Genomic DNA, 27,505 nt, shown 5'->3' with positions numbered 1-27,505 from the left:
ATTTGGTAGCAGACTGTGGCTGTGGTCTCAGGGAGAAGGCGCTCAGGCCTGAAGGGTGGTGGCAGTGGGTTCAGAGAAGACAAGATGGGTCCAAGATACTTTGTGGACATAGCCTTGATACAACGTAGGCTTCATAGCTCTTACTTTGTCTGTATACAGTACAGCAAATGACCATTGATTTATAATAGATTTACTCAGTTTGGCAAGTTGAAGAATATAAATCTACATACTAACATAGAAACAGATACAAACAAATCACATATCTGGCTCAAGGTCTTGCTGTGAGAGAGATGACTGGTATGACTAAGTTTAAACCCTATTTCATTTCTGCAACTTCTGAGATTTTGTCTCAAAAATGCATTAATACAAATGTGCTTTTTTTGTCTCTCTCAGATAATCATGGACATATTGATCCCTCTCTGAGACCCATCTGGGATTTGGCTTTCCTTGGAAGCTCTTATGTGATGTGGGAAATGACAACACAGGTGTCACACTACTACTTGGCACAGCTCACTAGTGTGAGGCAGTGGGTAAGAAAAACCTGAAAATTAACTTGTGCCACAAGAGTTACAATCAAAGTGGTCTCATGTGAACTTCTAATTTCATATCAAGAGTTTTAATCACATTTATTTCAATAAATATGTGAGTTCCTGCAATGGGCTAAGTATTGTTTCAGGGGCTGGGGACACAGTTGTGAACAAAGACACAATGTTGCTGCCCTCATTGGGACTAATTCTAGTGAGAGAAGATAAAAAGAGACAGTGAGCTAATAAATAAATATGTATCATATGATGGTAAATGCTATGAAAAAAATTAAGTAGCCAAGGTGGAAGGATCATTTGAGGTCAGGAGTTTGAGACCAGCCTGGGTAGCATAGCAAGGCCCTATCTCTACAAAAAAATTAAAAATTAGCCAGATGTAGTGGCACATGCCTATAGTCCCAGGTACTCGGGACGCAGAGTTGGGAGGATTGCTTGATCCAGGAGTTGGAGGTTGTAATAAGCTATGATTGAGCTACTGTACTCCATCCCGGGCAACAGAGTGAGATGCCATCTCTGTCTCAAAAAAAAAAAAAAAAGTATTGCAATATTCTAGGCAAGGCCTGGTGGTAGCTTGGACCAGGGTGGTGGCAATGGGGCTGGAGAGATGTTTGGATTCTGGCAGATTGACAGTATTTGCTCATGGGTTGGATATGGATATCAGAGATGAGAGGAGTTAAGGATGATTTTTAGGATTTTGGTATGATTAACCAGAAGGACACAGTTTTCATTTACCGATTGGGGAAGCTTATAGGAGGAACAGAATTGAGGGAGAATTATCTTGATTTGGGGCATTCTAAATTCTATAACCAAACAGAGAATTTGTATAATCTTCTGGACAGAAGAGTCTGAAGTTCAGGGGAGAGGTCTCAGCTGTAGTTGTCACCATATAGTATTTAAAGCCACAAGACTGGATGAGATCACAGATAATGAGTGTAGACAAAGAAGGTAAGTTATGTAAGGACTGGATCATGGAACACTTCTGACTTAAGCAGTTAGAGATATGGGAAAAGAAAGTATTTCAAGGATGAGGACTGGCTGGTAGTACTAAATGCTTCTGGAAAGTCAAGTAAGATGAGGACTGAGAACTGCCCATTTCACTGAGCAACTGGAAGTCAAGGAAGGGAGAGCTTATCAAGAGCCCTCTCACTGGCACAGTAGGGACAAAAGGCAGATTGGGGTAGGTTCAGGGAGGATGGGAGGAGAGGAAGTGGACATTCCATCCTTTCAAGAAATTTAGCTATAATAAAGGAGAGTAAAAGGAAGGAAGAGGACTACAGCTGGATGATGGGTGAGCATAGGGCTGAAAGGGTTTTTGCATTTTTTTTGGTTGGGAGACATAACAGCATGTTTATATGTTGATGAGGAAAAGTCTGGCAGAGAGAGGCAAAGTAGGAATTGCATGAAAGAGAGGGAAAAGTTGTTAGAGTTACTATCTTTGAGCAGGCCAGAGAGGATGTGATTAATCCAGATGATATTAGAAACACGGAGAGTTCACGTAGAGGGAAAGCAGGAAACAGTGGCCCAGTGCTAGGAGGGCAGATATCAAAGTAGGAGCTTGTGGAAGCTCTATTCTAACTGCTTCTGTCTTCTCAGTGAAAAAGGAGGCAAAGTAATAAGCTGAGAGCAGGATGAGAGCAAAGGTGTTGGGAGTATTACAGAGGCAAGCTGAACTAATCATAAGCACCAATTTAAAAAATTCGTTTTGTTCATAGGTTCACCCATGGATGGATCATCAGTGAGTATCTTCTGAGTACAGGACTTACCCAGCATTAAGTCATCATTTTTAATGTCAATAATACATAGTTTGGTTTGCTTTCCAAAGACCACATGTACAACACACATCAACTAAAAACCTAGATTTTGTCTTTATCAAAATGAACATGTCTTTCCCCATACAGAATGCTTTTAAATAGAAATTACCATCTAATTGATTGTTGCCATATAACAAGTCAAGATACAGTACTAGTTCTTTTGCTAGGTAAGTTTCTATCTGTTTCTGACACATTCTCATCTACCAAGATAACCACATCCTCAACAAGAGGCTTTTACTGTACCTGATTTTAAAGTTAGGGGGAAGAGGTTGTTTTAAGCGTAGAAAATGGTGTCAAGATAATATAGAACTAATTGTAGTAAATGTGAGAGGAAAACTTAATAGGAGTAGAGCAACACATTGAGATAACAGAAAAAACTAGGACATTTAACATGTTTCCCTTTCTTTTGCAGTTGCATATGACACATTTTTACCACTAGGACATACTAGGGTACAAAAATAGCAGGTGTATTTCTCTCCCATTCTAACCCGTCTTTCAGGTCCATCATCTGTCCACTAACATCCCTCAACCAAACTGCACGTAGGAAAGCGAGGACATACAAGTAACTAGATAGTTAAAAGGCAGAAATGCAGGCTGGGTGCAGTGGCTCATGCCTGTAATCCCAGCACTTTGGGAGGCTGAGGCAGGCGGATCATGAGGTCAGGAGATGGAGACCATACTGGCTAACACTGTGAAACCCTGTCTCTACTAAAAATACAAAAAAATTAGCCAGGCATGGTGGCACGTGCCTGTAGTCCCAGCTACTCGGGAGGCTGAGGTAGGAGAATCGCTTGAATCCGGGAGGCGGAGGTTGCAGTGAGCTGAGATCGTGCCAGTGCACTCCAGCCTGGGCGACAGAGCAAGACTCTGTCTCAAAAAAACAAAACAAAACAAACAAAAACAAATGCAGAGGGAGAATGGTCATTGACTAAGAGTTTCAGATTTTTTTTCCCCCTGTGATGTCTGGGTGTTAGATAAATAATAGTTGAATATGCAGCTGAGTCATCCAAGGCAAATCATTTCATCTCTTAGGGCCTATTAAATGAGGACTCACAAACGGATTGAAGTTAAACTAATACAAATTTAAATCCCTGGAGCAATTAGGATATTTGGTTTCAAGGCTGATACGCATTTCAGCTTAGAGTTCTTTTAAAGAAAAGGATGCACATATCCACAAAGATTTTCAAATTCTGCTATTCAGTGGCCACTAAGGTCTTCTGTGACCCTTCATCAAAAGAAGCAACACAAGCAACAAGGAATGATTTTTAAAAAGACACTATGAGCAGAAGGTCTAAATACTGTTCTGAGAGACTAGCAACAGGACACTAGGGCTGAGAAAGCCAGTATGGCACGGAGGCAGGAAGTGACTAGAGGTGCTCTTGGCCCAAGGTAGCTTAAAAAAGGTATGAAGATTATAATTTTTCCAAAAACTTTCTGGGAATTACTACCTTTATACTCAGGGCTAATTTCACCTTTTAATGCAATTGTGTAAAGAAGTACAAGCTTATAAACTCACAGCCCCAAATGAACAAGGCCTGAGGGAAGAGTGTGCAAAAAAAAAAAGAAAGACTGAAATGCAAATATAAAGTAAGACACATCTTACTGGCACAACTCTTTCCTTAGAACTGAAGAATAGATGTCATTCCCAATACTATGAGGACAGTGCCAAGAACACGGGATATATGCTGGCTAGGGAAAAAAATGGATAAGCCCGTACCTTTAGCCTTTAATATGAATTGAGAAAAGTCAAGCTGAGTATTGTTCTAACTCTCATCAATCAGTACCAGGTTTGTAAGCACCCCAAACTATCTAACCTGCAGCACATCACTATCAGTCAGCTCATCTTCACATTAAGTAGAAGTCTCCATTAGCCAAAGCTACATATAGAAACCATCCTATCTACCTTATTATGCTGAAATCTACTTTTGATAACTTCTATTACTAACTTAAGCCTAATTCTTCTCTACTAAAACCACCCTGGTTCTGTTAGAGATCCTTTGCTCCCTTTTGGGGGAAGCGGGGTGGAGGGGCATGGGGTGGGTTGGGTTATGACCAAGTAAAAGGGAACAAACAAAACACTTCCAGTCTGTCTGCAACAAGATTAAGTGCTGAGTTACCAGGAAATGTAACAACAAATCATCATCCATTTGGGCTACAAGATTTGGCACTTGTGATGATCTGAACTGAAGCCAAAAAGATAATTTCTGAATAATATTAAAAATAATGACTTCTTGGCAGAGCTTGACATGGGGAGGGCAGTCCAATCTTGGCATCCTTTGCCAGGCTGGGATGTGCAATGTCCTCTTCTGCATTTTTTTAAATAAGCTGTGCTTTTTGGTTTGGTTTAAAGGTGGTTCCTCCTAAAGGAGGAGGAATCTATAAAAACAAAAATGTAAGGGGCTGTTTCGATAACTTTATTGAGGAAGTTCTCAATCAAATGATAGAGGGTTTTACCAGCATTATCACGACTCACATTTTTGTATTTAAAAATGGGTAACACTCTTTGTGCTTTTACCAAAATAGTCTGTCAAATGGGGCTGGAATCCTAACATTTGTTTTAAGCTCTGCCTCTTTTTTGCTTCAATGGAGACTGCCATGATTTCCTTCAGAAATGCCATTTTCAAACGCAGAATAAGGCATTGTTCTCAAAAAAACATTTTAAGTGTATAAGTAAAACCAATTTATATATATATATATACTTATTATTATTTTTTAAATAAAGACGAGGTGGTCTCTATTAAGAAATAATAATATTGCCCATGCTGGTCTCGAACTCCTGGGCTCAAATGATCCTCCCACTTTGGCCTCCCAAAGTGCTGGGATTACAGGCGTGAGCCACCATGTCCAGCCTAAAACCAATTTTTAAATTATAAAAATACATGGTAAACAGTCAAGACTTGAAAAATAGTGCAGACAGCACAAAAGTCTGAGACAAATATCCAGCTGGTGTGGGACATCTTGGGATAGATAATCATGTCCTTCCAAGGTCAAGACAGCCACCAAATGAAGGTCTAACAAGGCTAAACACACCCTCAAAGCGACAATGCCAGACTGATCACTGGAACCTCCAGTAACTGTTCCCTTAAGAAAGAGACACTGAATTTTCTCTCATGAATTCTCTGACTTTCCAGCTTGTGCCTCAGATGTTTGCTTTGAACATTCGTGGGTACACTGTGAGAGACGAGGGAAACCTACCGATTATTGCCAAGAAGAATCATAGAAAATGCAGTTGATTTCTGATTTATCCAGGCCCTCTGGGGAAGGAAATGCCTCCTTTCCTTCAGGCATTTCTGAAGGAAATCACGGCAGTCTCCAGCGAGGCAAAGAAGAGGCAGAGCTTAAAACAAATGTTAGGATTCCGGCCTGTATCTTCCCTCCAGACTTCACCTACTGGCCATTTCACGGCTGGTAAAAATCTCCATCAATGTAGGCAAAGGGGAGTCTAAACTTTTTTGGTGGGGGTGGGGGGTTGCTTTTTTGTATTCTTTAGTATTCTTAATAGAAACCTGGTAATGTAACCAAAATGCAAGTTTAATCACTTGCTGCTTGCAGAATCCAATTCACAAGAGTGAGGTCTGGTATGAAGAAAGTGACTTTATTCCAAAGCTAGCTTAGGGGAAGAAGTATAGGCTCCTGCCTTTAAGGTACTGTTTCCCTTTTGGGACAAAAAACAAGGGCTTTTACAGGGGGACTTGGCATAAATGGCATGCAGAAGAGGGAGCAAGCAGGTGCAGGGTCTATGTGACTTCTTGGGTGCCTTATCTACCCGGTGGTCAAGCTGACGCCATTGTGGGCAGAGCTAGATTGTAAAATGGCCATTGTTTCAAGACACTTGGACAGAGTTCCCTCATGGGCCTGAGGTTGTAAACTGACTGTTGTCTCTTAAGGCCTTCTCCTGGTGGGAGAGAGTTCCAGCTCTCGAGCACTGAAGTGAGCACATACATAAGCTTGCCATGCAGGGAGTGTCTGGTAAAAGGGAAGGTAAAGGTTATGATTCCATTTCTAAAGAGCTAAGCAGGAAGTAGAGAACAGGGAAAAAGGCGGAAAGAGAAAAGAAAAAAATTGTTTTTTAAGTAACTCATTCTCTTTCTCTTAGAAAAATGTAGTACTCAGTTATAGTAGGAAAAGACTCAAATTATAATCCAAATTAAGGTATTTTTAAAAAATGTTCTTTCTTCCATTTTTACTAGTGAACAGATAAGCACTCTTGCAAAAAAAAAAAAAAAAGGAAATGTCAGAAAGAAAATACGGAGTTGGTTTAGTTACTAGTAAAATGTACAGAAACGATGTGAATAAAAGAGATGAAGACAACTGCCTGCCTACTGAAAAATATCCAGTGCACTGGTTTTAGAAACAGCGTGTATAGCTTCATGTGGTATATATGAAGAATGTGGGTGTTGGAGTCAGTAGATCTGGGTTGGAATTCCCATTTGTCCCTTCCTAGCTGTAATCTCAAATTACCTCTCCTGTAAAACCAGGCTCATAATACATAGATTGTAAAGGAGAATTAGATGAGAACATGTAGAAGGTGCCTAGCACAGAACCTGGCCCATGGTAGGCCTTCTAGAATTACTGGTTGCCCCTCCCCTTGTCTTATTGCCTGTCATATCAGGGCTAATATATCAGCTTGAGGTATATATACAGTATCTAGATCCTTAAGGTTGTTAAAAGAATCTCCCTATTCCCACGGACTCCAGTATCCATCAGAAAAAGTGACAGACATTCAACCAGACTTTCATATAACTCAGTGACAAGACAAAAATGAGGATCCATGACTTCCATATCTTGAAGCAAAATACCACCAAAAACCGTGAGGCTGAAATCGAAAAGGCAGTAGGAGACACAAGGCACCCATTCAAAACAAGAATGTAGTGTATAGTTATTACACTAAATACCACCGTATCTATTACACTAACTCTTTTTTCTCCCTCTAGAAAACTAATGATGATACAATTGATTTTGATTATACTGTTCTACTTCATGAATTATCAACACAGGTAAAACATAACATTGTATGTAGAATTGTTTTTACCATAAGTTTTTGCAGATTATAATATTTTATAACTCTATTTCCTAGGAAATAATTCCCTGTCGCATTCACTTGGTCTGGTACCCTGGCAAACCTCTTAAAGTGAAGTACCACTGTCAAGAGCTACAGACACCAGAAGAAGCCTCGGGAACTGAAGAAGGATCAGCTGTAGTACCAACAGAGCTTAGTAATTTCTAAAAAGAAAAAATGATCTTTTTCCGACTTCTAAACAAGTGACTATACTAGCATAAATCATTTTTCTAGTAAAACGGCTAAGGTATAGACATTCTAATAATTTGGGAAAACCTATGATTACAAGTAAAAACTCAGAAATGCAAAGATGTTGGTTTTTTGTTTCTCAGTCTGCTTTAGCTTTTAACTCTGGAAGCGCATGCACACTGAACTCTGCTCCATGCTAAACAGTCACGAGCAGGTTCCTCAGGGTTTCAGCCCTAAAATGTAAAACCTGGATAATCAGTGTATGTTGCACCAGAATCAGCATTTTTTTTAAAACTGCAAAAAATGATGGTCTCATCTCTGAATTTACATTTCTCATTCTTTTGAACATACTATAGCTAATATATTTTATGTTGCTAAATTGCTTCTATCTAGCATGTTAAACAAAGATAATATACTTTCGATGAAAGTAAATTATAGGAAAAAAATTAACTGTTTTAAAAAGAACTTGATTATGTTTTATGATTTCAGGCAAGTATTCGTTTTTAACTTGCTACCTACTTTTAAATAAATGTTTACATTTCTAAATAATGAAATGTGTTGAATGTTCTCGTGAAGATTTGTATACAAAGGAAAAATTTGTGCTAAACTGGAATTAAATGAAATGGTAATATTGCTTAACTTAAATTTTACAAATAATAGAACGTCTGTCTCACCAGATAAAGCTGTCTGCAAACATGCATCAAAAGAAACACTGATGTAACTGAAAGTATATTAAATATTTACAATTTTCATTTACAAGGACAACTTGGACCGAGTGTTGGCCTAAGTAATTTATAAAGGCAAACACAGTATGTACCATAATCAAATTCAGTGGAGTACCTCCTTAAGGCAGGAGGCATTGATCCAGGAAATGTTGTCATCATTTGCCTCTCAAAATTAGTATCACTTAATGGAATGTTTATGTCGGTGTGTAAAAACCTTGAGCCAGGTTCTGTAGCCAGTAACTGATTAGGAAATATCAGCCTTAAAATATACCAAAACATTACTTCTAAGTGTGCACTGTTAGACAATCAGAAAAGTTTACACTAAAGAAGGCATGAACTCATATAAAATAAAATGAGCTGATCTAGTTTATATATTTTTCTACTTAAAACCCTATGCTTTGCATTTATCTTCCCAAAATCCAGCTGATTTACAATTAAAAAAATTTTTTTTAATTAAAAAAAAAATAGCTGGGCATGATGGCTCACGCCTGTAATCTCAGCACTTTGGGAGGCTGAGGTAGGAGGATCACTTGAGCCCAGGAGTTCATGACTAGCCTGGACAACATAGTGAGACTCCATCTCTTTAAAAAAGTTTAATGATTTAAAGATTTGTGGCTGGGTGTGGTGGCTCATTCCTGCATTTTGGGAGGCCAAAGGCAGGAGGATCACTTAAGCCCAGGAGTTCAAGATCAGCCTGGGCAGAATAGTGAAATCCAGTCTTAATTTAAAAAAATACATATATATATAAAAAATAAAGAGTTGTAGGTATTTGGAAGCATTGCAAACAATCATTTAAAAGACACATCAGCTCTCCCACCTATGTGATAATGAAGAGATACTCCTTGTAAATTATCAAAAATAATCCACAATGATTAAATTATGCCAAAATCAAGTGATAAATTTCTGTAACTGAAGTTCCCCAAATGATCTTCAAAAAAAGTCCTAAGAGCATTACAACAGTATATTCAATGTCCTATGATATTTAATCAATCTTTTAGTGTCACATTAAGGACTAGAAAAGGGCATTTACTTGGTGTTTCAGCTTTCTAGAGTCGGAGCTTTCTCAAAGTCCTCATCCCCATAAATGCATTTTTCTTTTTTCCTTTTTTTTTTTTTGTTTGTTTGATCTTCACTGGGTAGCTATCTTGACTTTGGAAGGAAATGGTTACCTATCCCAGGATGTCCCACACCAGCTGATTATGTTGCCCAGGCTGATCTCAAACTCCTAGGCTAAAGGGATCCTCCCACCTCGGCCTCCCAAAGTGTTGGAATTACAGGCATGAGCCACTAAAGGCATTTTTCATTACTGAGATTAGGCTCACAAACACATCCATAATCCAACCAGGTAATGATTCTAAGGTAACCCTTTAGCAGATTTATTACAGTACAATAGATTATGAGGGATAATTCTATACATACAAATAATATACAAACACAATTATCTAATTTATTAATTTACAAAACCCAAAAAGTTAAACCAACTAAAAATTTATCAGTATCACCATCAGAACATCTTTTCTTTTTTTTCTTTTTTTTTTTGAGACAGAGTCTCACTCTGTTGCCTAGGCTGGAGTGCTGGAGTGCAGTGGTGCCATCTCAGCTCACTATAGCCTCCACCTTCCGGGTTCAAGCGACCCTCCTGCCTCAGCCTCCTGAGCAGCTGGGGCTACAGGCGTGAGCCACCCCGCCCGGACGATTTTTGTATTTATAGTAGAAACGGGGTTTCACCGTGTTGGCCAGGGTGGTCTCGAACTCCTGACCTCAGGTGATCCACCCACCTTGGCCTCCCAAAGTGCTGGAATTACAGGCGTGAGCCACCACGTCCGGCCTCAGAACATCTTTTCTAGCACAAACTCTAAAACTGTTAACTTAATTTTACCAACATTGGTTTCACTAGCTAATAAAACAGAAAAATCACTTGGCATAAAATGAAAAACTATTCCCTATGTCCTCTTTTCATTAAGAGTCTACATTATTCTGAATCACTCTTAGCTAATTACAATTACATACAGCATGACATTCATTTTCCTAATACCTTTAGAACTTTCTTAAGACATATAAAATAATACCAGGGATTTTGTCTACATTCCATTTTATTTTATTCATACTTTCATTTTCTTCCTACCTGAATTACGAATTTTTAGAAGTTGAACAAGTTCTTTTGAAAGTCAGTTGGAAGCTTATATAAATAGGAACACTTTTTTTTTTTAGGTAAAGTTATCAAGCCAGGCATGGTGGTGTGTGCCTCTTGTCCCAGCTACTCCAGAGGCTTGCTTGAGCTCATGAATTTGTGAGCAGCCTGGGAAACACAGCGAGACCCCATCTCTTTAAGTTCAGGGGTTGATGTGCAGGCTTGTTACATAGCTAAACTTGTGTCCTGGGGGTTTGTTGTACAGATTATTTCATCATCAAGGTATTAAGCCTAGTACCCATTAGTTATTTTTCCTGATCCTCTCCCTCCACCCACCCTCCACCCTCCAATAGGCCCCAGTGTGTGTTGTTCCCCTGTGTCCATGTGTTCTCATTATTTAGCTCCCACTTATAAGTGAGAACATGCAGTATTTGGTTTTCTTTTCCTATGTTAGTTTGATGAGGATAATGGCTTCCAGCTCCATCTATGTCCCTGCAAAGGACTTGATCTCATTCTTTTTTTATGGCTGCATAGTATTCCACAATGTGTATGTACCACATTTTCTTTATCCAGTCTATCAGTGATAGGCATTTAGGTTGATTCCATATCTTTGCCATTATGAACAGTTCTGCAATGAATGTGTGCATGCATGTGTCTTTATAATAGAATGATTTACGTTCCTTTGGGTATATAGTAATGGTATTGCTGAGTCAGATGGTTTTTGTCTTAGAAGACCCCATCTCTTAAAAAAAAAAAACAGTTGTTAAACAAAAAAACCAAACTCTAATATCACACAAAAGAATACAATATGACACTTCTGAATTGCACAGATTTTTCATTTCATGTCTTGGGCTTAAGCGCAGTGCAGGCAATATTTCAGCGGTCTTTAACTTTGTCTGCATATTAGAATCACCCAAAAAAGTTTTTATCTTGATCCAGCCAAATAATCTAAATATCTGGGTGTAGGCCTAGGTATTTCTTTTTAAGGCTCCCCCAGTGATTTTTAAAGTACAGTGAGGGTTGGGAATCAGTACAATACTACCTAGTGCTGCTACTGTTGTCCAATACAAGTATGTAATCTTTGAATTAGCCAACAATTATCCTTCTTGATAGTAGTATAAACAACCCTCACCTATGAATATTCTCATTAATTTTTTTCCATGCTACAGACTTTGGTTGGTATGTGATCTTTGCCAACTATAACGAATGACTTAGAAAGAGATGTGGGTTCTAGTCCTGATCTGTCCATTTGTGAACCTATTCTAATTACTCCCACCAGCTAGGCCTGATCATTACCTATGAAATGCTGGTGTTGGATTAAATATCTAGGACCTTTTCTAACACTGTAACATTATAACCAGGATGTTTTACAAATTAAAAATAAGTAAGTTTTTTACTTATTTATCCAGTTTAGTTCCAGTAGTTGTGACTATTCTCAATAGCCATAGGAATCATGCTAAATTCCATGAAGGTACACAGAATGTAATTTCCTCATTAGTAACAATATTCAAAGTTATTGTGAATGTCACAAGAGCTGATGAAATGCCAAAGCAACCACATTTTTTCAGACCTGATGCTACTGTAGCAACAGACATTCATGGGGGAAATGCACTTGGTGAATAATTGTAATTAAAGTATCAATTTAAAAACTTAGGTTTTGTGGTCTCATTAAAGTTATTTACCTTATCTGTGCTTCCTCTATTACAAAATGGACATAATAATAGTACTTACTCTCAGGATTGTGAGAATGAAATTATACAATGCATTTAAAGTATTTAGCAGCCAGGCATGGTGGTTCATGCCCATAATCCCAGCACTTTGGGAGGCTGGGGCAGGCAGGGAGCTTGAGCCCAGGAGTTTGAGACCAGCCTGGGCGATATGGCAAAACCCCATCTCTTCAAAAAATGCAAAAATTAGCAGGGAGTGGTGGCACACACCTGTAGTCCCACCTACTTAGGCAGCTGAGATGGGATAATTGCTTGAACCCAGGAAGCAGAGGTTGTAGTGAGCAGAGATAGTCCCTCTGCATTCCAGCCTGGGGGATAGAGTGAGACCCTACCACAAAAAAATAAAAATTAAAAAAAAAAAAGTATTTAGCAAATGCCTTGAAAACATGTGCTCAATACTTTTTAAAGATCTTTTTTCCCTAGAAACCTTAAAGTATAAAGCCACATCTATAAGTCAAGAAAAGCAAAGGAATTTAAAATCAATTATTTTATTTCTACCATCAGGTAATGAAAAGGACTAGGATCCATCTATACCATCAGATGATTTTTGGATGAAGCAATTCTGAACCGGGTAATAGAACTGCTTGGGAAAGCCCAACTTTTTCTGGAAACAAAAGATTAACATTTGTCCCTTCACAATCTCAGTGAATACAATATACGATAAATTCCAAGGAATTCAAATTTAACTAGCATTCATTAGGTTGATGAAACTAACTCTATAAATTACATTTGATTTAGCTGTACAAAAACATTAAGATGAACGCAAACAAGAATAGTATATGCAAGGGTCTACTTTTTACTTCACAATAGACCACAAGGAAGTAACACTTATACTCCTAAAACAGAGGCAGTTACAAATTTGCAGAAACTACAAACTGAAATAAACAGACATATATAAAACAGAGAGAAATTTGGCTAATATTTTAATATCCCAATGAAGAATCTGAAAAACACTCTCTATGAAGAACATACGGAATCCACTCTTCAACAGAAAAGCCTGCCCGTTAATGACACTCCAAGAAGTGTCATGATGTATGCGATTCACTTTCAAGTCTTCAGCAAACTAAAAATATAGAGTTATGAGACTTAAACAGATAATAGACAGTGAAAGCAAATATGACAAAACAAATTATTATATGATAAACAACCCGTTAACGAAGGAAGGTAGATGGAAAGTATGTGGTTATTCTTTGCATTTTTTCAGCTTTTCTCTATGTTGAAAACTCTTATGATACAAAATTTGGAAATGAACATACATTCTAAGCTTAAAAGTATAACTGAAATTAGTCTCTTTTCCCCTTAAATATTAAACATATTTCAGTAATAATTATATTTTATTTGAGGATTTTCAATAAACTATAAAACCAATCAATAGAGTTGAAATAGACATAGAATTACCTTTGAATACAACAGAAGCTCCTGAATATGAACAAGAAGAGCTTCTTTTGAAGAAGGAAGAGCCCGCTTCCTGGGCTCAGAATTTCTTGTTTCAGCAGCCTGAATTTATTCCACTGGAATCCATCAAAGTATCAAAACCACGCAGATTCAATTAGAGTCAGTCAACTCACAGTAAGCAAAGTTAGTTCTTGGCTTTTCCTTTTTTAACAGGAAGTTGACCTGTAGCTTCCAAATACTTATTAATGACGTCTTCTTGTGTGGATGGTAAACATGGCTGATACCTGCTGTACTCCATTGTGTATTCTCCCTTTCCCTAGGGATTTAAAAAAAAGAGAGGGTTTTTTTGTTTGTTTGTTTGTTTTTTAAACTATCAAGTAAAAGTCATGGAAGGTCAAGATTTTATAATATGTTCATTCTGTAGGGTGGTCTTTTGAAGGGTAAGTTTAAATTTGCCTACCTCTGTGCATGACCTAAGTTCAGTGGAATAACCAAACATATCATTTAGAGGGACCTGAAAATAAACATAGTAGATATTTTAGCACTGCTTATTGGAAAATATTTGAGAAAAATACAGATGCATTTTAGCCATTTAATTCCTTTAGATTAAGATTTCTGCTCACTACTCCTAGTTTAAAATAATTAAAAGCCAAAGAGAAACATTTTTGTTTTATTCCAAGTGGAAATCCTATTTGAAAATTATTTCATTTGACAGTCGCAACCAGAAACCAAATCTTTCCACTTCATGGAGTGAACACCATTGACCGCCTTCCCTCCTCATCCCCACTCCGCTCTGTAGCCCCAGCTCAAGCACTCAGAAGTGCTTCTTCTGAGAAAATATGAATACGACTTTCCTTTGGACACCTTAATGATATGCTGAGAGTAGTGTTTTCCAGGAGGCCTTATGAAATGTAATAAACACCTTCTCCCTTGAGATTTAAGTCAAGAAAGGTATAGGCAAGGTAATTAAAAGGGATAAATTAAAGATAACAATAAAGTAATTATGCAAATAAAGCTAAAATGAGAGAGATAATATACATCTTATTTTATATTTCCTTTTCTTTTTAATTTGTCCATCTGTGCTTATCCAAGAAAGAGAGATAATATACATCTAAGAAAATGACACATTCACAAAAGGTCAAGATAAAATAAATCTTATTTTTAACTTCTGCACTTAAGAGTTGCTTTAATAGCAAATTACAGAAAATGCCACATGTATAAAGCCACAAATTCAGCAAGGAAATGTGTCCATTTGCAAAAACAAAAGCTAATCTGGATTTCCTTCTATGGTTAATAAAAGCAGGACTGCCAATGACCAAGAGTACTTACATCTGCATACAGTGTAAAATAGTCCTCAACTCCATCTTGCCCAGTGATTACCCCATGGCGTCGGTTAATTCCTGCAATTACTTGTCCCTGAAATTCATTTGGAGCTACAACTTCCACAGCCATAATAGGTTCAAGAATACATAATGTTGCATTTGCCAAGGCTGGGTTAAAAAAAAAAAAAAGTTCATTAGTCTTCATACACACTACAACTCTTCTGTCCAGATATAAAAAACGGAGAAAAATGATACTTTCCCAAAGGTACAAACACAAATGGCAAGGTTAAAATATTCGACCTAGACTCATTTTTCCTGTAGTAATAACAGTCACTCTTCTAAATGGAAATTCCAACATTTAATTTTAATATTGGTATTTCCATTATCATATTTTTATCCTTAAAACTCATTAAATAGCAGAGAATAATACAAAAGGTCTTAAAACAACATCTGATCAAGTCCTTTACCATCTAAATTATCCAGCTGAGTTATTTATTCCCTCTGAAAATCGTCAGGGTTAAAGATAATAACTATTACAAATTTGACGAAGGTAAACTCATTCTTTCTTTCTTTCTTTTTTTTTTTTGTCACCCAAGCTAGATTACAATGGGGCAATCTCGGCTCACTGCAACTCCGTCTCCCAGGTTCAAGCAATTCTCCTGCCTCAGCCTCCGAGTAGCTGGGATTACAGGCATCTGCTACCACTAATTTTTGTATTTTTAGTAGACACAGGCTTTCGACATGTTGGCCAGGCTGGATAAACCCATTCTTTCTTGTGGTCCCCGGCAGACAGTTATTTTTAATTATAAGAAAATAATTTTTGTCACAGGGCAGGAGGGGACGTGGAGGGTACCCTTCCTATACTCAGAAGCAAGAATCCAGCCACACCTACGATCTGTCTTTCCTTTTCTAGTCTGAACAATTTCAACACCTGATTGAGAATGAGAAGATCAAGTTTCTAGTTTTTGCTCTACCTCAAAGAAGCTATATGCCTTCTGGAAAAACACAATTTGTCCAGGTCTCAAATTTTTTCATCTACAAAATAAGGATTCTGGACTAGACTGGGCCATTTAAACACTAAAACTCAGTGTGTTTGTATTCATTTTTATCCCATTTAATACATAACCAAAACACTTCTTTCTGTTAAAGTGCTAATGTTTAAATGTAACAATATGGAGAGAATATAATAAAACGTCAAACATTTACACTTAATTTGGAAGTTGTGATAGTGACAAATACTTCCGCCTCAGGTTTGTTAAATTATCTCCAAATAAAGGCTTTCCGCAAAACACAGAAATGATGACAAGGGTAATATTTTGTTTAAATATAATCACAGATTTTCCAGAAGCATCAATTTGTTTATAATAAACCAAAACTAACAATTTTTCTTATATATTTACTCAGTACTTCTTCTAGAGACAGTATAGCTTAAGTGCAATAATTATGACAACAGGAATGTAATTAGAAATATTTTTAAATTTAAATCATATCCTAGCTCACACCTACCCTCGACTAATTAGTTCTAATGAGTGAATTTTGTTCTGAAAGAGAAATAACTGAACTCAAAGAGATACTGCAGACTCCTATGCTTCACTGGCTAAGCCCTGCAGAAACCTACATGGACATCTAAATCAAACTAACAAATTTAGAGTGTAGAAACAGTTCTATTCCTTGCATAACTTCTTTACAACAGGAGAGCTTCCTTGGCTCTAAAGAAATGTAATTAATATGAAAAAAAGCACCCAGAGGGAGAGATGTGAGCAGATATAGCTAGATTTAGTTACAGATTATCTAATGTTCTCAATAGGATAGTAATGTAAAACATCTAGATTGTGAAAGGGTAAAGGGAAGGAAAGAGGCAAGTATATGGTGTCCATCACTCAATTATTGAGGACAGCCTTTCTGGTTCTGTTTCACTTCCCCTTACCCTGCTCTCTTCCTTGTAACTCACTAAATCTACTCCCTGATTTAGTTCCAAATGAATCTTACCCTTACACATGCCTTCCTCTAATCCTATACCATGAGATAAGATTCCAAAGCCAACTCGCCTGCCATTTTTCAATAGCCACATTGCATCCAAGTCCTAAAAGAAATTTTTCCTCCAGCAGATCTGTAGTCAATTTTACCTTTCAGTTTTAGGTTACCTCACTGATCAGTATCATGAACAACATTTAAAATTAGGCTCAAATGAATTCTAGTGTTCATTTTTTAAATCAAGAATACGGGAGAATTTGAACTATTGTTCTTCCAATTTTGACAAGATATAACATGTAATAATAGTATACTATTATAATAACTATAATATCTTACAGTTATAAGCTATTCTTATACTAAGCTCATTTACCAACATTTTCACTGTAAAACTCTAATGTGGTATTCAACAGAGGTGTATGTAAAAAAAAAGTTGATTTTCTTGCTGAGTGTGGCAAGAACTTCCTTTCACCTGACTTTTATATTTTTGTCTTTTTTTAATCAGGATAGAAAAAGCTAATTTTTATTTTTACTTCAAATCTAATGTTTTTTAAAAAGTTTTAATTTTTAATTGACAAATAATAATTATATAGGCCAGGCGCAGTGGTGGCTCACGCCAAAGTGCTCAGCACTTTGGGAGGCGGAGGCAGGTGGATCATTTGAGGTCAGGAGTTCAAGACCAGCTTGGCCAACATGGTAAGACCCTGTCTCTACTAAAAATACAAAAATTAGCTGGGTGTGGTGGCACGCACCTGTAATCTCAGCTACTTGGGAGGCTGAGGCAGGAGAATTGCTTGAACCCAGGAGGCGGAGGTTGCAGTGAGCTGAGATCGTGCAACTGCACTCCAGCCTGGGCAACAGAGTGAGACTCCGTCTCAAATAATAATACTAATAATAATTGTATATATTTGGGGGATACAGTGTGATGTTTTGAAGACTTCTTTCAATCATGGAGAAATAAAAATCAGATGAAGAAACAGCAACGTAACTTATTTCTCATGCTAGCATCCCGCTTGTTTGCATAGTATATTTTGTAAAAAATAAAACTACTCAACCAGCTATGGTGGCTCACACCTATAATCCCAACACTTTGGGAAGCTGAGGCAGGAGGATCACTTGAGCCCAGGAGTTTGAGACCAGCCTGGGCAACAAAGCAATACCCCACCTCTACAAAAAAATAATAATAATAAAAAATTAGCCAGGCATGGTGGCATGCCCCTGTGCTCCCAGCTACTCAGGAGGCTGAGATGGAGAATCACTTGAGCCCAGGAATTCGAGGTTGCAGTAAGTCAAGATCATAACACTGCACTCCAGCCTGGGTGACAGAGCAAGACCCTGTCTCAAAAATAGAAAAGTAATCCCAGCACTTTGGAAGGCCAAGGTGGGTGGATTACTTGAGGTCGGGAGTTCAAGACCACCCTGGCCAACATGGTGAACCCTTGTCTCTACTAAAAATACAAAAATTAGCTGGGCATGGTGGTGCATGCCTATAATCTCAGCTACTTGGGAGGCTGAGGCATAAGAATTGCTTGAAACCATGAGGTGGAGGTTGCATTGAGCCAAGATTGCACCACCGCACTCCAGCTCCAGCCTGGGTAACAGAGTCAGACTCTGTCTCAAAAAAAAAAAAAAAAAAAAAAACCTCAATTCAATTATAATCTAGTGTTTTTCCCCTGTATATCTAATAGGCAATTAATCATACTTAATAATATATATACTATACCTAAATAATAAAAAACTAAATGGTACATATTCAACTGTTTAGTTAATATTCATATACATTTTTTCCACAGGAAATGCGTATTAATATATTAGCTCCAAATGCATCTTACCATTACACATGCCTTCCTCTAACCCTAGAACATGAGACAAAGCTCCAAACCTAACTCACCCTGCCATTTTTGGATGGTGCATTGCATCCAAGTCCTAAAAGATATATTATATATATACATATTTTATTTTTTTATATATAAAGTGGCCATATACATTTTTTCCACAGAGCATATTTATATATTTTATATATGTATCTTTTTCCCACAGTATATTATATATTTTTATATATACTTTATATGGTTTACATATATTTTATACTTTATATATCTTATATATTATATAATACACATATATATGCATATATACTTTATATATGTATTTTATACAAATACATCTATAAATATATATACACATATAATATATAACATATTATATATATCCCGTGGGAAAATGTATATGGCCACGTTATTTATCTATGTATATATATGGCCACATAGATCTGTATTTACTTATATTTAAATGTAGGAGCAGTTAAAAAGGATGAAGCTCCTTGTTAATTGATAACCATATCAATTATCTGGCTTTATGTAACCTCTATTTCCAGGAAAGCTACCAATTTCCAGTAAAGAACCAGCATAGAACAATCAGTACTTTCTAATTTGTTTTAACTGTACTTCTAAAAAGTATATAAAGTGATTATAACTAATTTGTCAGTTTAAGACATACTAAAGTGGTAAACACACAGAGGTAAAAAGACAAGTATTTTAATGTGAGTGATGCCTAATAAAGTCTCATTTTCTTTGTCATTTTACTTACCTGTTTCCTATTTACACAATCTTCAGACTGTGACAAGATTTCTACATCATAAATTTCAACTGCATTTTTAATAGAGAGCTGATATAAAGGAAATTTCCCTATCATAACTGAGAAACTGAAACATAAGTAAAATAAGGAATCAGCAACCCTCCCCAACCACTGCCCTATACCTGATCACAGATGCGAAGTGTGACCAAAAACACCACAAAGTTCAAATTCATACAGAATCAATAAATCCTGATCTACAGAATGTTTAGGAAATATTATGATTAAAGTTTCTACTGTCCACTTTAATCCTCTTTGATAAAGATATTTCTGAAATGTTTTGTGAATCATAATTCTACTGTGTAAAGACACCGGTGGACACTACTAATGTATTTTCACATAAAGGACATGGAAAAGATGACAAAGAGAATGGAATTTTCTGGCTTCAGGAAATGGGTTTGAAGTTCCTTTCTTGAATAATCGTGATGTGAAACTGCTACATTGTCACTAGCTTTTTTTCTCTTAAAAGCGAAGAATCAGATATGTTTGCAACTGCATAAGGTTCTAGTTCATCAGCATTTAAATACAAATATTACTCTGTGAGAAATGTTGACAATTTTAGCAGTTTTGCAAGAAATCTGCATTGTGAATAAGGTTTACCAAATTCTTTGAAAATACTTTGCCATCCTCAAAATGCCTAAAAGCATACAATGTCATAATGAAGAGATTACTTACAAATTTATGGATTTCTTGACATTTCAATAAGTCACTAGAAATAACAAGACTGTAGTTAAGATACCTTTTAAAAATTTCTTAGAATTCTGAACATTTCAGTCTTCCCTATTAAAAACAGAACTTATAAATTATCTATGAATTCAAATACATGAAAGAAAGCCCCAGAGAATGTAGGAGAATACAGTAGTCTTTTAGTTTTGCAAGAAAGAGAACATAATAATCTACCTTGATCTCAAGTCCATAAAGATTTGCCCACTACCTACAATATTCCCTGTGGTGCCTAGTGCTCTGGGTGAAGAAGACTGAAAACAGTGTTGCCTTCTGAGGCTATGATGATCTATCAGGAAAACAGACAGGCTAAGGTGCCTGGACCCAGCATACCTTGTTTAAGAGCACCTTCTCCTGCTCGGATGAAAGAGATTTCATTAGAATCAACCATGTGGTGTGCTCCATCTTGCAGGACAAACCGGAGCCCAGAGAGCTTGTGACCAGAAAGAGGGCCCTTCTCGCAGGCATCTAAAAACCCCTGTTAATGAATGAACACAACTTCTGGAGTGAGTGGATTTTACTTGCAGATACATTATCAAGAACCCCAAAATATTTGTGTTCAGAAGTGTACGTTTTTATGTGTGCTGTATTTCACCCCTCAAAAATAATTTTTTAAAAATGTTTAACAACTTTACTATTTTTTTTTTAACTTTTAAGTTCAGGGGTACATGTATAGTTTTGTTACATAGGTAAACTTATGTCATGGGGGTTTGTTGTATAAATTATTTCATCTCTCAGGTATTAAGCCTGGTACCCATTAGTTATTTTTTTCTGATCCTCTCCTTCTCATCCTTCACCCTCTAATAGGCTCCAGTGTGTGTTATTCCCCTCATGTGTCCATATGTTCTCACAATTTAGCTCTCATTTATAAGCGAGAACATGTGGTATTTGGTTTTTTATTCCTGTGTTAGTTTGCTAAAGATAATGGCCTCTAGCTCCATCCATGCCCCTCCCTGCAAAGGACATGATATTGTTCTTTTTTATGGCTGCATAGTATTGGTGTGTATGTACCACATTTTCTTTATCCAGTCTATCATTGATGAGCATTTAGGTTGATTACATATCTTTGCTATTGTAAATAGTACAACTTTACTATTTAAGTTTTATTATCGTGGCATTTAGATGAACAATTCCTTGGAAAAGCATATTAGTTAAGGGCGTAAGCTGGTTTGAAAGCAATGCTTAGAATGCTAACAATCACTTTCTCATAACCTCATCTTCAGGAATTACTCAACTCAACTCAATTACTCATAACCCATCATAGAGACAGCATGATCTTAATTTTACAATGAGGAAACAGCAGAAAGGCAAAACTAAGAAACTCCTTAAAAGAAAACCCCCACCAAAATTGGTGTTTATTCACTAGCTGTGTCTTGAGCCCCTACTGCATACCTCTAACTGCTTTGCCTCATTGGCAGATCACTACATTATAGCTCTAGTGTTACAAAACATCAGTAAGAACTAGAATTAAAGAGTAATTCACCATTTTTTCAAATCTAATTATTTTAAAAGAATAGCTTTGTTGAAGTATAACTGATATACAATAAACTGCACATATTTAAAGAGTACCATTTAATGAGCTTGCAATTTTTATTAATTCAGTCACTTAACAAATACTTGCAGAGCTCCTACCACTTAAGTTAGTTTTTCTTGGCAACACAATAACATGGCTGCGCAGATAGCACAAAATATTTCTTGACATTTCAAAACTGTAAGTTATATATGCTGTAAAATGTCTAAGTTCTCCTTCATCTACATTAATCTTAGTGGATATAAGAATTTAAAGTGTGTGAATCACAAAATATTGTCTTGAAATAGAATACATTAATGACAAAAAAATGCTCCACCACTGAAACCAAAATTATAACCTGTTAATAAGATCTTCTAAGTTAAAAGGTTAAAAACAAAAACCACAGTCTATATGAATTAATTAAGGGTTTACAACAGTTTTTTTTTTTTTTTTTTTTTCCATTTTGGAGACAGGGTCTTACTGTCGCCCAGGCTGAAGGGCAGTGGTGCACAGCTCACCACAGTCTCCATCTTCTGGGCTCAAGCAATCCTCCCATCTCAGCCTCCAGAGCAGCTGGGACTACAGGTGTGTGCCACTACACCAGGCTAATTTTTTTTCTATTTTTATTTTTCTGTAGAGACAGGTTTTCAGCATGTTGCCCAGGCTGGTCTCAAACTCCTGGGCTCAAGTGATCTGCCCGCCTCGGCCTCCCAAAATGTTAGGATCACAGGCATGAACCATCGTGCCCGGCCTATGACAGTCATAAAGCAAATGACTGGAAAGCGAACAAAACACTAACCCCTCATATGTGCAAAGCACTTCTCCAAGGAAATGTCACATAGTCTTATCTGATCCTCAATTTTGTGAGGGGTGCAGGTTTAAGTATTTTCTCTCAGTTTCCAAATGAAGAAACTGTTCTGAATACTGATTTAACAAAGCATATTAATCAGTAGTAGACATGAGACAGTAGCACCCAGGTGTTGGGAATCTAAAGAATGATCATTCTGCTGCAATAGTACACATAAAACTCTTATAAATCCCTAAGAACTACTACAAATTGCTGATTACAATCAATACAGTAGTTTCAATTTATTAAGAAAAATATAACTGTGATTCAGAAACATAATAATTTCCCATCATTGTCACGGCATGGATTTACAGCTCTTCTACTTAATGAATTAGAGATTCTAAATCAGATGGAAAGCTTAACAATCAGAGAAACAGGACTGTAACTAAAACAAACTGTGATAGACAACATGATGGAAGACAAAGTATGATTTAATACCTGATAAACTGTTTTTAGTAAGTAAAAATGCAAAAACACTTTTTTAAAAATTTACCTTTTCTACAGCAGGCACAAACTGCTTTGGAATATTTGATCCGAATGTTTCATCTGAAAATTCCAATTTCGTGTAGTCCTCTGGGTCCAGAGGCTCCAGGACACCTATTACTTTTCCATACTGGCCTGCACCACCTGATTGTTTTTTATGTGTAAAGTCAAACCTGAAAGTGATTTAGGAAAAAAAAAAACGGAGCATTATGTAATTACAAAATAAAATAACTCCTATTAATTTAAAAGAACACATTTGATTATTTTTACTTTTTCATTTGAATATGATGGTCTTGCTATAAAAGTTTATTGTAGAATTTATTTTAAAAAAAACCCTCTGTTTTCTGTTCTTACTTGAAGTGAGGGTGGGATATGCTACCCAAGGTAATACACAGATAAATTTCACAAATAAAAAAGTAAAAGTCGAGTAATTAAAAGAAAAAGGTCAGTCTACAGTTCTTGTTCTAATAACCTATATTCCAAAAAACCTTGCCCATTTCCCTGGAACACAGTGTTCTTTCCTTACACCTCTATAACCAAAGACAACTACTTGAAAATAGGACCTTTGATGGCTACAGTTAATTTATTCAGATAGTTCCTATTTGATTTTATTCCTTGGGCATCATAGACTCAGGCAATACAAGAAAAGGGATTTCCAAGTGAAATAATTAATATCTGAAAATGATCAGTAGCAAAACGACAGAGACTAACATAAGTCAGTCAAAAGACAGAAAGATATATAAACACAGTTCACTGTTTACTTCAAACCACTAATGGCAACATTAATATGATAGAATAAGCACTTTACATATATACTAAAGATACGTAAACACAGGCTACTGTTTCACTGGAAAAATCATTTCATGAGTATCTACTGTTTGCAAGGCACTTCTTCCTTTAAATTGAAATCTTCCTCAAGACCACAAGATGGAAGAGGCCAGCTGCTTTCAAAATTATTAGCACTTAAGAAAACAGACATTAATGAGTGCACATTCCTGCATACAAATCTGAGAGTGGTTTGGAAGAAGCAAATATCAATATTTGCCTGTTCTAAGCGGTAGGAGATGCCAGCTTACAACAGGCAAATTTCCAAAACTGTGGAACACTGACATATTTTCAAGTATACACAACGTTCTCTATGAGACATTTTAAATCATGTTTTCCATTTGTCAACAATATAACATCTATACAAACATACTCTAGATGTGTGATGTCTATATGGTAATAACTAACCATGGCTGTTTACATTTAAATTAAAAGATTTCCATCACTGCACCAAGTTCTATTGGGCAGCACTGCTCTAAAGGACCAAATCACAAACAAGTAATTCCACACAGTTTCAGGAACCGTATCTGAATTTATAATCGAGAGCGTGCCAAACAACTGAATACTTATGTGCCAGGCTTATGTTAAGCACCTTATATGGATTGTCTTACTTGTTCTTTACCACAAACCCACGAAATAGGTATTACTTTTATCACCATTTTACACATGAGAAACCTGAGGGACAGAGAGACTAAGTAACTTGCCCAATGTGACAGAGCATTAAGTGGCAGAGTCAGGATTTGCTCTAAAACCAAGGATCTTAAACATTCTTCTAGAAGGCTAATAACAAAAAAGATATACACTAACTTACAAATGCTGGGGTTAGTTTATTCACTTCAAAAGCTAACAGAAGGTGCTACAAGAAGACAGATTTTGCAGTGGTTTAGAAAAAGAAAAGGTAGAAGAACTAAGACTGCTTGACAGGCAGCTAAATAGAAATGCTGAAGGTGAAAGAAATGTCACATTATGAAAGACAATTTCATTTTGGCAAAACATCTGTCACATTAAAATGAACGTTCATTAGAATTGTTGGGTGGGGAGAGGTTGAGGGGTGAGAACTCACCTATTGGGTACAATGAATACTATTTGGCAGACGATTACACTAAAAGCCCAGACTTCACCACTACCCAATATATCCATATAACAAAACTACACCTGTACCCACTAAATCTATTTTTTTTTATTGAAAAAGAAAAATTATGTCAGGGCCACATTGTTTTCAACAACGAAAAAAATATACATATATGTAAGAATTGTGTTGGCTTTGCTGTTTACCTCAAATCTGCAGATTTGTTTTGACTTTAGAGTCATAACAAAGTTGCAAGCAATGGGCATTTCTACTAATTATGTTTTTAAGACAGCCTAAACTGGTATGTGTACTTTTAAATGCCTATTATCTCATAACCTATGTTACTAGCTTTGATATACAGAGATGGTGACTGCATTCATAAGGCTTCTAAATGGTGACTTGAGGAAGCTCACATATTGTATTTCTCACTACTGGTGGTAACACAGGAGATATTAACTAGCAATTTGTGAAACTTAAAATTTCATTATCAGCAAAAAGCTCTGAGTTATCAGAATGTACTCAGCCACTTTCCTGGACACTATCAACAGAGGACCTATTCAAAAAAACTCACATGCACAACAACAACCTAAGAGGCTGGCTCACAGATAAATGACTCATCAAAAGGAAAAAAAAAATTAAGAGAAAAAAATTCCTCCAACTTCTTAGAAAAAGCCTTAAGAGGAGAACTAACCATTTCATCCTTTAGTTGCTTTATAGTTGCTGGCTAATATAACTAGAAAAGATGAGAAATGCTGTATTGCTATTAATTTTTTTAAAAGCTACTTAGTCCAAAGAAACACTGTATTTATAAATAAATTAAAACAGTTTGAGGAAGATAGTACATTACAAATACATTTTTGTTCATTTTCTTTTTCAAAGCATCACAACATACAGGCATATCTTGGAGGCATTGTGGGTTCAGTAACAGACCACTGCAATGAAGCTAATATCGCAATAAAGCAAGTCACACAAATTGTTTTCCTAGTGCTTATAAAAGCTTTATGTTTTCACGATACTGTAGTCTATTAAGTATGCAATAGCATTATGTCTAAACAAAAATCCCACCATACATACCTTAATTTAAAAATACTGTATTGCTAAAACATGCTAACAATCCGCTGAAACATCAGCATCAGAACTAGAAGTGGAGACTGAAGGTCTAGGAGCCTAGAGTCTTAGCTTGATGCTGATAGCTGCTGACTGATCAAGGTGATGGCTGCTGCAGGTTGAGGTGGCTGTGGCAATTTCTTTTAAAATGTTTTTTAGAGATGGGTCTCACTATGTTGCCCAGGGCTGGTCTCAAAATCCTGGTCTCAAGTGATCTTCCTGCCTCAGACTCCCAAGTAGCTGGAATTAAAGGTGTGAAGCACTTCACCCAGTCACATGACAATTTCTTAAGACAACAATGAAGTTGGCCACATCGATTGACTTTCCCTTTCACAAGACTTCTCTGTTGTATGTGATGCTGTTTGATAGCATTATATCCATAGTAGAACTTCTTTCAAAACTGGAGTCAATCCTCTCAAACCTTGCCACTGCTTTATCAACCAGGTTTACCCTTTGTTGTAATTTTAACAATGTTTGTAGTGTTTTCAACAGGAGTAGATCCCATCTCAAGAAACTACTTTCTTTGCTCATCCATAGAAGAAGGAACTCCTCATCTATTCAAGTTTGAACATGAAATTGTAGGACTTCAGTCACACCTTCAGGCTCCACTTCTCATTCTAATTCTCCTGCTATTTCCAATACATTCACTGTTACTTCACCCACTGAAGTCTTAAACCCCTCAGTCATCCACGAGGGTTGGAATCAACTTCTTCCAAACTCCTGGTAATGTTATTTTGACCTCCTCCCAGGAATCACAAATGTTCTTAATGGCATCTAGAATGGTGAAGCCTTTCTAGAAGGTTTTCAATTTACTTCGTCCAGATCCATCAGAGGAATCAACCTATGGCAGCGATCGCCTTACAAAACGTATTTCTTAAATAATAAGACTTGAAAGTCAAAATTACTCTTTGATCCAGGGATTGCAGAATGAATGTTGTATTGGCGGGCATGGAAACAACATTAATCTCTTTGTACATCTCCATCAGAGCTCTTGTGTGACAGGTTAATTGTCAATGAGCAGTAATCTTTTGAAAGAATCATTTTTTTCTAAGCAATGGATTTTAAACATTCAGTAAGCCATGCTGTAAACAGACATGCTGTCATCCAGGCTTTGTTATTCCATTTGCAAAATACAGGCAGAATAGATTTAGCATAATTATTATGGGCCCTAGGATTTTGACAATGAGAAAGGGGCACTGTCTTCAAATGTAGTCACCAGCTGCATTAGCCCCTAACAAGAGAGTCACAGCCTGTCCTTTGAAGATTTGAAGCCAGGCACTGACTTTTCTCCAGCTATGAAAGTCACAGATGGCATCTTCTTCCAAAAGAAGGATGTTTTATCTACATTGAACATCTCTGTTGTTTGGCCAGGCGTGGTGGCTCATGCCTGTCAATCCCAGCACTTTGGGAGGCTGAGGCAGGTGGATCACGAGGT

At 36.8% G+C, this 27,505-nt stretch overlaps 2 protein-coding genes across 8 annotated transcripts in view; one reads left to right on the top strand and one right to left on the bottom strand.

The window, feature by feature from the left end:
* Window positions 1-8,383, top strand: part of RARRES1 (retinoic acid receptor responder 1) — a 35,777-nt gene extending 27,394 nt beyond the window's left edge. For 2 of the 4 annotated variants that reach the window (XM_016942238.4, XM_016942237.2), the window contains exons 4-6: window positions 394-530; window positions 7,288-7,350; window positions 7,431-8,378. In XM_016942238.4, coding sequence (XP_016797727.2) covers window positions 394-530; window positions 7,288-7,350; window positions 7,431-7,580 — 350 coding nt within the window. In that variant the 3' untranslated portion in view covers window positions 7,581-8,378. Of the gene's footprint in view, window positions 1-393; window positions 531-2,254; window positions 2,278-7,287; window positions 7,351-7,430 lie in introns of all 4 variants that reach the window. The other 2 variants (XM_016942240.2, XM_016942239.3) reach the window with 2 other exon arrangements.
* GFM1 (G elongation factor mitochondrial 1) overlaps window positions 1-27,505 on the bottom strand; it is a 70,025-nt gene that overhangs the window by 9,340 nt on the left and 33,180 nt on the right. For 2 of the 4 annotated variants that reach the window (XR_010155058.1, XR_010155057.1), the window contains exons 14-18: window positions 23,080-23,242; window positions 20,563-20,707; window positions 14,909-15,069; window positions 14,040-14,093; window positions 13,583-13,895 (exon numbers count right to left, since the gene is read on the bottom strand). Coding sequence is in view for 2 of the 4 variants with exons in the window: in XM_016939969.3 (XP_016795458.1) it covers window positions 13,764-13,895; window positions 14,040-14,093; window positions 14,909-15,069; window positions 20,563-20,707; window positions 23,080-23,242 (655 nt within the window). In the remaining 2 variants the exon portion in view is untranslated. 4 annotated transcript variants of the gene reach the window in all.

Source organism: Pan troglodytes, chromosome 2, assembly GCF_028858775.2.
Source record: "Pan troglodytes isolate AG18354 chromosome 2, NHGRI_mPanTro3-v2.0_pri, whole genome shotgun sequence".
Lineage (NCBI taxonomy): Eukaryota > Metazoa > Chordata > Mammalia > Primates > Hominidae > Pan > Pan troglodytes.
Note: the sequence above shows the minus strand (reverse complement) of the source record. Positions and strands in the feature narration are given on the sequence as shown.